The sequence below is a fragment of the Hemitrygon akajei genome, chromosome 31 (genome assembly GCF_048418815.1).
Source record: "Hemitrygon akajei chromosome 31, sHemAka1.3, whole genome shotgun sequence".
Classification (NCBI taxonomy): Eukaryota; Metazoa; Chordata; class Chondrichthyes; order Myliobatiformes; family Dasyatidae; genus Hemitrygon; species Hemitrygon akajei.
In genome coordinates this window covers 18,818,657-18,831,759 of record NC_133154.1, presented here as the reverse complement: position 1 = coordinate 18,831,759, position 13,103 = coordinate 18,818,657, and the positions used below count along the sequence as shown (strand labels likewise).

General features: G+C 39.9%; 1 protein-coding gene across 3 annotated transcripts in view; it reads right to left on the bottom strand.

The window, feature by feature from the left end:
• The window catches only part of dmc1 (DNA meiotic recombinase 1), a 52,975-nt gene continuing 39,872 nt past the window's right edge, over window positions 1–13,103 (bottom strand). Inside the window, exons 11-14 of one of the 3 annotated variants that reach the window (XM_073033344.1) lie at window positions 11,524–11,638; window positions 8,196–8,256; window positions 4,101–4,217; window positions 1–199 (exon numbers count right to left, since the gene is read on the bottom strand). In XM_073033344.1, the coding sequence (XP_072889445.1) occupies window positions 130–199; window positions 4,101–4,217; window positions 8,196–8,256; window positions 11,524–11,638 (363 nt within the window). In that variant the 3' untranslated portion in view covers window positions 1–129. The remainder of the gene's footprint in view (window positions 200–4,100; window positions 4,218–8,195; window positions 8,257–11,523; window positions 11,639–13,103) is intronic. The other 2 variants (XM_073033345.1, XM_073033346.1) reach the window with 2 other exon arrangements.

Genomic DNA, 13,103 nt, shown 5'->3' with positions numbered 1-13,103 from the left:
TGATTTTTCACAGTTTTTTAATGTAAATCTGAATTAATTTGTAATCTTTTAAATTTCTATACTTTAATAGTTAAACAAATTAGTACTCAGGAAACTCAAAATATCATGCTCATCCCTGTTCTGGAAGTCTCACTCCTTTGCATCACTAATTCCTCCAGCAGTAATGGCAAAAGTGGCTTCATTCTCTGGTAAGTCTGGGCTGAAAACAAGGGAATAAACCTTTGCATGAAATGAAGAATATAGCAACAAGCAATTGATGCAACTCTTTGGTGCTTTTGCTCCATAAAAGCCTCTCCCACCTAATTTTACCTCATCACCCTATTCGCATATTCTTCTTTGCCCGTTTTCAACCTGCACTTGCAGTTTCCCTTAAAACATGCATGAGGAAATATCTCCTCAGCATACGGTGTACTGACCTTCATTAAAAATGGAACTGAGTTTAAGAGCCAAGAGGTAACGTTGCAGCTATATATGTTGGAGTACTGTGCTCAATTCTGGTCGCCTCACCACAGGAAGGACATGGAAACCATAGAAAGGGTGCAGAGGAGATTTACAGGGATGTTGCCTGGATTGGACATCATGCCTTATGAGAATAGGTTGAGTGAACTTGGCCTTTTCTCCCTGGAGCGACAGAGGATGAGAGGTGACCTGATAGAGGTGTATAAGATACTGGTGGTGCAATGGCATCAGCGCCAAACTCCAGAGCAAAGGCTCCCGAGTTCGAATCCAAGTCAGGCCACCCCCGAGCGCGCTTTCCATCCGTGCTGGGTTAAGCGTCGAGATAGCCACTCAGCCTCGTAAAACAAAAAGGGTCAAGTCAGGAACATTCATATCATGACCCGGTTAATCTGAAAAGGAGACCAATCCTGACACCATGCGCCAGACAAGAATGGCTGATTGTCTGGTGCAACATGCTAAAAAAAACCTAACCTAATGCAACCTTCCAGCACATTAAAAGCTGTGATCTTCAGGGCTGTGGATCAAGCACACAAGCAACTTTTAAATGTGATGAGAGGTTTAGACATTGAATTCCAGACCACTGCTGCCCTCAGGGTGAAAAAAACATTTATTTCTAATCCTCCTACCAATTACTTTAAAATTGTGAACTTTGGTTTTGACCCCTTAGCCAAGGATCTTCTCATACTTGCTTCCTGTCACTGATCCAAAATGAGATCCAATTTGTCACCTTTCCTTAGATACCATGCATCTGTATTATTCTAAAGAGCCTGCCACGTCAATGTTGTTAAAAACCATGTTAAGATTGTCAGACAACCTATGCAAGCTGGACAGGTTCCACTTGAGGTAGAACATCGTTGAGGGAAGGTTGGTGCTGTCAGGAAGGGTTTAAACTAATTTGAAAGAGAATGTAGTTCGTGGGGATTTGATGTCAAGTATAGAAGTCAACCCAGTCAGCAAAGCATGCATAAGGGCGATAAAGCACATGGGAAGAATGGAAGATTATACTGCATCTAATTTAATGTAAGAAGTCTGACTGGCAAAGTAGATGAACTAACAGCTTGATCAGCACATGGGAACATGATATTTTGTAAACACTGATACGTAATTGAGAGGACAGTAATGGAAACTCAACAATCCAGTGTAGAGAACCTTCAGACATAACTTGAGATGATGTAAGAGGTGAGGGCATTGAAATATTGATTAAAGGAACCATTACATCAGTACTAAAGGAGGATACCTTGAAAGGCTAATAAAATCAAATGAAGCAATATGGGTACAAAAAGGGGGTGACCCTTTTTGCTGGGGGTATATTACAGGCCTTCTACCAGTCAGTAGAAGATACAGAATAAGTCATAAAGTACTACAGGACAGAAACAGCCCTTTAGTCCACTTGGTCCATGCCAAACTGTTATTCTGACCAGTTCCACTGACTCGCACCTGGCTCATAGCCTTCCATACCCCTCCCATCAATGTACTTATCCAAATTTCTCTTAAGTGTTGCAATCAAACTCGCATCCATCACTTTTGCAGACAGGACCACCAGGTCTATGCTGACCTATCTGTCAACATAAATTAATGCCATTTGTCTGAATTAGGACCATATCCTGGTATGCCAAGTTTCCATCTAAATGCCTTTCCATGTTATCCCTCAGGTCTCCTTTAAAATTCATTTCTCTCAGCTTAAACCAACATTCTTCTGCTTATGCAGAAAAGATTTCTTTTTACTGTCTCCCATCTATACCTTTCATAAATCTTATATTCTTCAGTCAGGTCACCCTTCAGCCTTCTTTGCCCCAGGTGCCTTTCCAATTCTTCCTATAGCTGAAATATTCCAATTCAGGCAACATCCTGGTGAAATCTCCTCTGCATTCTCTTCTGTGAAATCACATCCTTCCTGTAGCATCACAACCAGAAATGCACACAGTATTCCAAGTGTGGCCTAACCAGTGTTTTGTAAAGTTGCAAAATAAATGTCCAAAAGTTATATACTGTTCTGTGAAATATAAAGGCAAACATGTTATAAGCCCTTTACTTTATCCTATTACGTAATCTTTGTCGCCTCTTTCTGAGAACTATGAACTTGATCACACCCCCTTCCAGGTTTTTCTGTTTATCAACATTCCTGTGACCTACCATTTTCTGTACATTAGATTCCCAAATACATGACCTTGTATTTGTCACGATTAAAGTCCAACAGCAAACGCTCCTCCCAGCATTCCATCTGATCATTACTTTTTGTGCTGTCAACTCAGTATTCATTTTATTTAATTATTCTTTTCAATTTAGAGATACGCCCAGTAACAGGCCCTTCCAGCCCAATGAGCCTGCGCTGCCCAAATACACCCAAATAATCAATTAACCTATTAACCTCTACATCTTTGGAATGTGAGAGAAAACCGGAGCAACTGGAGGAAACCCACATGGTCCCGGGAAAACATACAAACTCCTTACAGACAGCGTTTAAAATTGAACCCAGGTCACTTGTGCCGCATTAGTGTTACACTAACTACATCCCTCCACCAGTTCCCTCCTATCACCAAGCAAATTTTGGGTCCAATTTTAACAAGCTTGCCTTGAATCCCATACCTCTGGACCAGCCTACCATGTGGGACCTTGTCATGTTCTTTATTGAAATCCATATATACAACATCTACTGTCCTGCCTTCATCATTCATTGAACCTCCTCAAAAACAGACATCCAATTAGTGACATGGTATTTCACCTGCATAAACCATGTTAACTATTCCTGATCAGTTCCTGCATTTTCAAGAGTACGTAAAGCAAATCCCTTAGAGTTTACTTCTTTGGTTGTCCTACCACTGATATACATTTGTTATGCTAAAGACTCATCAAAGGAGGCCATTTAGTTTGAGCTTAAAGAAACTAAAAAAGGATTGTTTTACTGTGTGATAAAGACCTTGTCACAGTCAGTGGAAGATATAAGTATTGACTTGTAGACACAACACTATGTGGTGTAAGATACTTAACTGGGACTTCCCCTGAAAGGCTTTGAGAGGATAATTTTAAACTGTGTTCAAGAGATGTTTTTGAGCTTTTACGTAAGTAGCCCTATTCAAAAAGAGGCAGTACTGGATCTAATCTTAGGGAATGTAGCCAGACAAGTAATTGAAGTGACAATGGGAGACATTGACCAAAACCCTGTATGTTTCAAGATATGGAAAGGGATAAGGATGGATCAGAAATTAAAACCCTTAATTGAGGGAAGGCTGATTTCAGCAAGACAGGAAATGGGAGCAGCTGCTTGCTGTAAATGTAGAGCCTAAATAAAGATAGCTTCCTTGGGTTTCCACTTGACTAGGCAGATTTAGCACATTCCTAAGCTAAAGTTTTTTCATGGAAAATAGACATGACTAGAAAGGACAATCTCAATTGTCCTTCAACAGAGGAGGCAATTAAGAGTGAGTCTGGAGTTATACTGTATATGGATCAGACGGGAAGGACAACAAATTACATTCACTTTTAAATTTGTGAACTAGTGTAATTTTTATGGCAACTGGTAGTTTCATGGTTATCATTATTGATTATCAAATTTGCTGTGAGTTATGATACCTACACTAGTGAATCACGGTTTGCATTTTTTAGATTAAGCATTTGTGCTATTAATGCACCAAGTGCATTACCTATCATAGATTTTCGCAATACGTAGTTCACCCCGTCCTTTCCGTAGACTAATCCTTGTTGTAGATGCATGAGCCAGAATGTGACCACCAATTGGTTTCTTTGGATCTGCTTGGAAGCTTGAAACAAAAAAAAACATTTGAGGGATATAATCCATTAGAAATAATCAAGTATTGCTGTGCTATTTAAGCTATGAATCTAAAACAAAATATGAGGTAGTGATTGCAATAAACATTTTTATGTTCTCCACTGCTTTTTGGGTGGCACAGTAACACAGCAGGTAGTACTGCAACCTCACAGCTCTGGCAGCCTGAGTTTGATCCTGATCTCAGATGCTATACATTTGGAATTTTCATGTTTTCCTGTGACTTTCATTCTCCCCTTAGTGTTACGGTTTCGTCTCACATTCCAAAAGTATGCTTAAGTTAACTGGTGACTAGTAGTGGGTGTTGGGAGAATTGAATGGGGTTGGGATTGATGGGATTAAAGAGGTAAATTAATGGGAATGAGGAAAGATTCAAAATAGTATTAGTGCAAGATTAACATAAAAGGGTGCTTCATAGTCAGCACGTTCTGTGCTCTACATGAGAAAATAAACCCCCATATCACATACTTACAAGTAATACACACACAATGTTGGAGGAACTCAACAGGCCAGGCAGCCTCTGTGGAAAAGAGTAAACAGTTGACATTTCAGGCGAGATCCTGGGTCTCGGCCCAAAATGTCAACTATTTACTCTTTTCCACAGAGGCTGCCTGGCTTGTTAAGCTCCTCCAGCATTTTGTGTGTGTTACTTTGATTTTCAGCATCTTCAGATTTTCTTGTTTGTGATTCAAATACAAATAGTTATTCTGTATTTGTTGTAATAAATTGAAGTATTCCTACAAGAGCTTGGAGAAAAACAGCTGATTGCAAGTCAACAATTTTCCATTCATGGAGTGTAAGTTCAGCGCTCACTAATAGAAAATCCCACCACACTAAATCCCTCCATAAAGGATTTCTTACGTAGCATGTAATAATCATTTTTCTTGAAATAAACAATCCACTAAAATTCCCTACTACTACCATGCCTAAATTAAAGATTCATATTGAAATAGCGACAACCAAGTTTGAAGGGGCTTTGTTAAGTTCACTGTAGCTATTAATTATTTTTGTTGTCTCTTAGGGTGGTTTCCAGGATGAAGTATAAAACAGTTATGTAAGCTATAAAAGTTGAACAGATACAGTAGTTATTTATACAGGAAGTACAACATATGCTGCACAGTGTCAGGTCAGGAACAGAAGTATGCTCAGGAGGAAGGGAATTTTTTTATAATGAGAATGAACTCCAGCAAGGAACGAGAGTACATCCAGTTATGTTCTACCATCCCCTTTGTGCTCTTTTTCCACAGAAGGACAAACAAAAGGAGTGTTTCATATTCGGGTCACCTTAAAAATCAACATAATAAATTTCCTGTGTTTGTGAACAGCCCAATTCCAGGGATATTGAATCAACAAAGCTTGAGGAGTGCTACAGAGAATATTTATAGGTAATTTAAGATGCACGCATGCAGATTTTTATGGTCCCAATTCAGCTACAGGAAATCATGAGTGATTTTAAGAAACAATTCTATGTTGTCCTGAATCCTGCCAAACACCTTACTAAAGTCCACGTAGAGAACATACACATCTTTGCCTTGTCAATCACCTTCGTCACCTTCTCAAAAACTCAGTCAAGTTAATATGATATGATGTACTCAGCACAGTCCCAAATTAGGCTATTATTTCCCAAATGCTCATAAATTCTATCCCTACGGATCTCTCCAGAAGTTCAACACACTGTCTATAGTTTCCAGGATTATCCTCATTTCCCTTCCTGAATAATGGAACAACATCAGCTACTCACCAATCCTCCAGGACCTCACCTCTAGTTAGAGAGGACAGGAAGATATTGGTCAAGGCCCCAACAATATAAAAAATTATCTTAATGTGCCGTAGCATATTAGCATGCTCCACGTTGATCTCTGTATCTTTCACATCCTTTTCCTTGGTAAATTCTGATGCAAAGTACTTATTTACAATTGTTTCCATATCCTCTGTCTCCAAGCACATGTCCCTCCTTTATCCATGAGTGGTCTAACTTGTTCTTGAAGTATGTATAGAATTCCTTGGGATTCTTTTAAATCATACTTGCCACGGACTTTGAGGCCACTCCTGGCATTCCTAATTCCCTTCCTGAGTTCTTTTCTGGCTTTTGTATAATCCTCAAGGGGTCTACCTGACTTCCTAAAATTTATATATGCTTCCTTTCGCTTCTTGATTGAAAGCACTGCCTCTTTTGTCATCCAAGGTTCCCTTACCTTGCTATCCTTTTTCTTCCTTTTTACTGGTACAAATTTGTCCCATGGTCTGTGTAGTTGGTCTTTAAACACCCATCACATATCGAATGTGGACTTACCCAAAAACAGTTGTAGACCATTAACTTTCCCTAGTTCCTGACCAATAGTTTCCAGGATTCTGAACTTAAAGAAGGGTAACTTTGAAGGTATGAGACGTGAATTAGCTAAGTTAGACTGAATTTGCTTTGTTTCAATTTAATACTCTCTCACAAGGTCCATATTTATCTTATCTTATATAAAGCTATCTTAAAACTTATGGAGTTGTGGTCACTGTTTCCTAACTGTTCTCCCACTGAAAGGTCGGTTACCTGGCCAGGCTCATTACCCAACACTGGGTCCCGTTCAGCCCTCCTCTTGTTGGACTATCTACATATTCAATTTAGGAAAACTTTCCTGGATGCATCTAACAAATTTTCCTCCCTCTAAATCACTTGCACTAAGGAGGTCCCAGTCTACATTAGGAAAATTGAAGTCACCCACTACAACAACTCTGTTGTTTCTATGCTTTAACCTAATCTGCCTGCATATCTCAGTGTCTCAGTGGCTGGGGGAGGGAGGTGGTCATTAGTATAATCCCATCAGAGTGATCATATCACTTTGTTATTTTTTAAATTTCCACCCATATACATTGGATGAGTCCTCCATTATCTCCCTTCTGAGTGCAACTATGATACTGTCACTGATTAATACTGCGACCTCCCCTACCACCACCCTCCCCTCCCCACCCCATCTTACCCCTCTCTACGTTTTCTAAAACACTGAATCCCTGGTACGTTAAGCATCTATTCCTCACCCTCTCTCAGCCAAGTCTCTGTTATGGTCACATCATAGTTCCACATACTGATTGATGCTCTACATACATCACCCTTACCTTAATAATTCTAGAATTAATATCCATGGATTTCAACCCATCCAATCCATTGCCTTCTGGCCATTTATACTGGTCATGATATTTACCTTATGCTCAATCGCTCCAGTTTCCGACCTGATCTTTGGTTCCCTTCTGCCTGGCAGGCTAGTTTAAACCCTCCAAGTCACACTAGTGAGCTTCCTGGTCAGGATATTGGTTGCCCTCCAGTTAAGGTGCAACCTACCTCTCTGTACAGGTCACCCTGATTCCAGAAGAGGTTACAATGGTCCAAGAACTTGAAATCTTGCCTCCTGCACCAATTCATCAGCCACACATTCATCTATTCTGTCCTTCTATTCCTACCTTGAAAGCAGGAATACCTTTGAGGTGCTGCTTTTCAGCCTCGTTCCTAACTCCCTATGCTCACTGCGTAGAACCTCATTGATAGGAAAGGTTTAAAGGAACATGGACCAAACACAGGTAAATGGGATTTTCTCAGATGGTATCAATGGGCCAGGTTAAAGTGCTGTATAAGTCTATGGCTCTATTGCCTTTATTCTACTAAGCACATTTTATCTTTACTGAATAGAATACAATTAGCCATATCTAAGTAGAGGTAAATGTGATGAATAACACCATACCAGCCTGCCTAATTTAAAATGCTCACATTTGTGTTTAACTGTTTTCATGGCCCTAATTTTGTAATCTCCTGAATACCCTAGAGCTCCCCCAGGCCCAACACCAGTCTAACCCTGAAGTTTCCAACCCATCAGCATCAAGAAAATTAGCTGATATTCTCCTATGTGTTTCCAATGCCACCTGTATATGATGACATACAAATCTGATTAAAAATAAACTGAATGTTTACCTCATGGTTGCTCCGGGATCCGCAGTCATCTGATTGGAAACAAATATGGCCACATTGTATTCTGAAGGAAAAAATGAAGAAAGCAGTTCAACATAACCAATTGTGAAAAAAAACTTTATAGAAAAAGAAATCTGCCATGAATAAATACTCAAAACTTAACACAGTCTCACTTGTAGTAAGGTAAGTCAGCAAGATTCCAGATGGAATTAAACCCATCTTTTAATACCCTTTTAACAGTCATAAAGTTTTCTTTACATGTTAATTGTTTTTATTTAGCCATAATTCTTTCCAACGTATTATTTCACAGCTCTCCTAATATAATTATATAATCATACAGTACAAATATGAGCTATTCAGCCCACCATATCCATGCCAGCCCCTTTGTCCATCTATACGAATACCATTTGACCACATTAAGACTACATCTGTTTATTCCTTGTCTATTTAACTGTCTAAATACCTCTTAAATATAGTAATTGCATCTGATTTCTTCACTTCCTCTGCCAGTATTTTCCAGATATCAGCTGTTCTCTGTGTTATCAAACTTACTTATCAAGTCTCTTTTAACTCTTCTTTCTCTCACCTTAAACCTGTTTATGAAATCCTTATGATAGGAAAAAGATAACTACCTACCCTATTCATGCCTCTCGTGATCTTATATACTCCTATTAGGTCACCTCTTCATTCTGGAGAAAACAAGTCCAACCTATTCAATTTCACCCATGGATAAATCTTTCAGATGTTACTTCTGTGACATAACATGTTGGCTAATAGAACAGCCAATGAATTGGTCCCTATGATTCTGAGGAGGTAGTTGAAACTTCCAGCTGTGTCTTGCAGACATCCAAGTATTTACATGGGCAACTTCCTCCTAAGTATTTCTGCTTCATTTCTTTTTAAGTGCAAGGAACTTTCATGAAAGCCACACATGTTACAATAATTTCAGAAGAATCAGAGCAATATGACTCTTTCATGCAGAGGCTCTTGACAAAATTAGTCACCATATTATAGGAAAGATGTGGTAATGTTGGAGAGAGTGTAAAGGAAATTCACCAGAAAGTGGCCTGGGTTGGATTAGTTATGGGGACAGTGTGCATACACAGGGTTGTTTTCCTTACAATGAAGGAGGTTGAGTGGAGACCTGAGTGGTACATAAAATTATAAGAGGCATAGGCAGATAGTAAGTATCTTTTCACTATAGTCCGTTCATTATGTGCCATGTCGTATGACACAGGTGATCATAGTCTTTCCATGACCATGATTGTTCTTGGTAAATTTTTCTGCAAAAGTGGTTTGCCATTGTCTTCTTCTAGGCAATATCTTTACAAGATGGGTAGTCATATAACCAGGACTTGTGATACGCACCATCTGCTCATATGACCATCCGCCACCTGCTCTCACAGCTTCACGTGACCCCAATTGGGGTCTGAGCAGGTGCTACACTTTGCACAAGGGTAACCTGCAGGTTAGTGGAGGGGAGGAGTGCCTTACACCTCATTTGGTAGAGACATATCTCCACCTTGCCACCCAATTCACAATAATAGTTATTTTAAAAGGTTTAGCTTTAAACATAGAAGAGTATAGCATAGCAACAGGTTTGTGCCAAACCAGTTAGAAAGTCAATTAACATCCACCCCCCAAACTAATCCCTCCTACCTACCCAATGTCCATTACCCTCCATCTTCCTCACATCCATGTGCCTACCTAAATGTCTCTTAAATACCTCCTATGTATTTGCCTCTACCACCATACCATGTAATGCATTCCAAGCATCTACCGCTCTGAGTAAAAAACTTACCCCTCACACCCCCTTTGAACCTACCCCCCTCACCTTCAAGGCATGCCCTCTGGTATTAGACATTTCAACCCTGGGAAACAGATACTCACTGTCCATCCAGTCTATGTTTCTCATAATCTTATAAACCTCTATCAGATCTCCCCTCAGCCCCCGCCACTGCAAAGAAAATAATCCAAGTTTATCCAGTCTCTGAGGCACATGAGGAGGCATCCTTGTAAACGTCTTCTGCGCCCTCTCCAAAGCCTTAATGTTCAGGTGAGTAGTTGGATTTTTTAAAGGGAAATGGTTGAGATTTTTTAAAATTTGGAATTCACTGCCATAGGAGGTGGTGGTATCAGACATAATCACTTTGTTCAATAAATATTTAGGCAGGAGCTTAAGTAGATAAAGCAATGACGGCTGAGGATCTACTGCAGCCAATGGGATTAAGTAGATGGGCACCAAGGTCGGAGAGGCCAGAAGGGCCTCAGCTCTATGACTCTATGAGAGGTGAGTTTGGAGTAGAGTGAAGTAGCAATGCTTGGGAGTCCCAGAAGCATGGAACAGTGATACCACAACAATGGTTAAGGCAGGGATCGAAACAGTGGAAATAGGCTGTCTTTCTGATGGACAGGATAAGGATCAAGAACCCAGTTCATAGTCACACATCAGCCAGGGTCAAAGTCTGGTTTAATCTGAGACATCACCCAGGTTTTTAATAGGTCTAAAATCAATTCCAAAACTTCCTTGCCCAATGTTTATGATAAAACAACATGTCAAAATATATTTCCAAAATATCAAACGTAATATTCCCAAGCCACTTGGTCTGCACAAATAGTATATCCAGCAACTTTCCTGATAGGAATGGCGCTATAAATTAGAACATGCCTGGCTACAAGTTGAATTTTGCTGTAATGGAATTAGTAAAGCCCCTAGAGGAAAAGGAGCCTTAATTAGGTCACATATGTTTTGCAAAACATACTGGAGGACATGGGGATCAAGTGTACTTTCAGCTGGGTAAGAAGTATCATCAAGAGTTTTCTGTTTAAGTAGACAATGTAGGAATGTTTCTGATTGAAAGAATGTTCCATCCTTGCAGTGGAATAAGGCAGAAAGATTGCTATCAACACCACAAATATTCTAGTACATTTGAAGTCAGGGGATGCTAGCTTTGGCTGATATAGTATTAAATCACATCCAACATGGGTTTCCACTTCCAATTTTAGTTAATCCTGAAGAAAATGATACTAATTCAAAGCTTAAGTGATAGCCATATGGCTCTTGCTGTCAATTCACTGCCCAAAACATATGTATGATGACAGAACAGACTAGGAGAAATGGCATACGAAGCAAAAACAGAATCTCTGCTTAAAATCCAAGGCATCTTTTTTAAAAAGTTAACCATGAGAATACAGTCTCCTACCAAGGATACTGTATCTCAAAGATTAATTTTCAAAATAATACAGCGGGCACAGTGATCCCTCACTCTTCATTACTATACAGCTTTGAAATAATGAGCTTTGACATACACATTTATCTGTTAATGCTTACCCTCAGAGATTTTCTGCAGGCGGGAAAGCATCTGAGCCAGCTTCTGCTGGCGCTCTGCAAGCTCACCACGGCCACTGAAATCAACTCGAAAAAGTGCCATGATTGAATCTATGATCTGAGCAATAAATGACCTGTCAGAAAAATTCCTTTAAAAACACTATATCAAAGTTATTAAACTGGAGTTAATTACAGCTAAATTAGGAAACAATTCATTCCAAGCCCGATTTTGAAATATTTGCGGATTAGCAATTGGTAAAATGACTGGAATGTAGTACAGAATATTACTCAGTTTATTTTTGTCTGTGGCTAACCGAACATGATAAACAACACACTTGCCCCAGTATATACAGGAGGGTGCAGTTGAAGTACCTATGAGACTGGAATCATAGTGACACAAATCAACCAGGACTTATTTAGGATTTTCGGCTTTGTTTTCTGCCATCAGCCAGCTGAGGCTCCGGTGGCAGGAAGCTGTAGTTTTTCGGGGCTATTACATGGATGTGGTCTGTGGTCACAGCTTGTAGGCCCATGATTGAAGTGAGGGAACAAGTGGCACTAGAGATATGTGAGAGAGGCCTGTCACTGGAGGAGAAAGATCTGAGTAAAAGAGGAAAGCTGCTATTTTGTGAGGTAACATATCTATGATTGGGAGAGAAGCAGCAGTCGGCATTACAAGAGTAAGAAAAAACTGCATTTATGATGGGAAAGGGTCGACACAGGTAGGGGGAGAAAAACCCTCATTAGAAGGCCAGTCTGTGTTTAGGAAAGAGGCTGCAGATACTAATGTTGCAGAAGCAGGGAAGGACAGGTTCACAACTTCTTATTTTCCTCAAGGTAAAAAGGATGCCATTCAGCCCATCAAGGCTCTGTGAATTCTGAGCATTTCCATCAGTCTCTTTTACTTTGTGGCCTACTCTTTCTCAAATGACAACTTTAGCCACCTACCTACACTTGGGATAATTGAAAGTAACCAATTGAAAGTAACCAATGCAGCTACCAACACATCTTTAGGATATGTGAGATATAGAGAGGCCTGTGAGAACCCATGTTGTCACAGGCACAGTTGGTAGCTGAGATCAGTATCACACCTGGTTCACTGGAGCTGTGCAGCAGCTGCTCTGTCTGCTGCATTACTGTGTTGTTCTTTAAGAAAGCTTAGCACAGCACAGAAGATAAACACTGCAAGAATTTAAAAACAGGATAAGAGAGAGAGGCTCCAAAGATGTGTTGATGTTCCCCTGCCTGGAAGTCTAGTATCTCAGAAACTACTGGAAATACTCAGCAGGTCAGGCTACATTTGTAAGAAGAGAAACAAAGCTAATGGTTCAGGTTAAGGACTCTTTGTTAGAACTGGGAAGGAGCCAAAAGAAATTAGGTAAGCTGTAGAGGTGAGGGGATGTCTCTGATGGGGTAAATCAAGGGTGACCATGGGGGTATAATCTGTATTCAAAGTTATTTGGCCATGAGTGAGTAGGAGAGTGTAATTGCCTCAATTTCTGATCTTATAATAGAAGAATCATTACTGATAAAGCAGCTGAAAATTATTGAGAACTCCCGATGCACTGTCCTGAGGCAGAGTT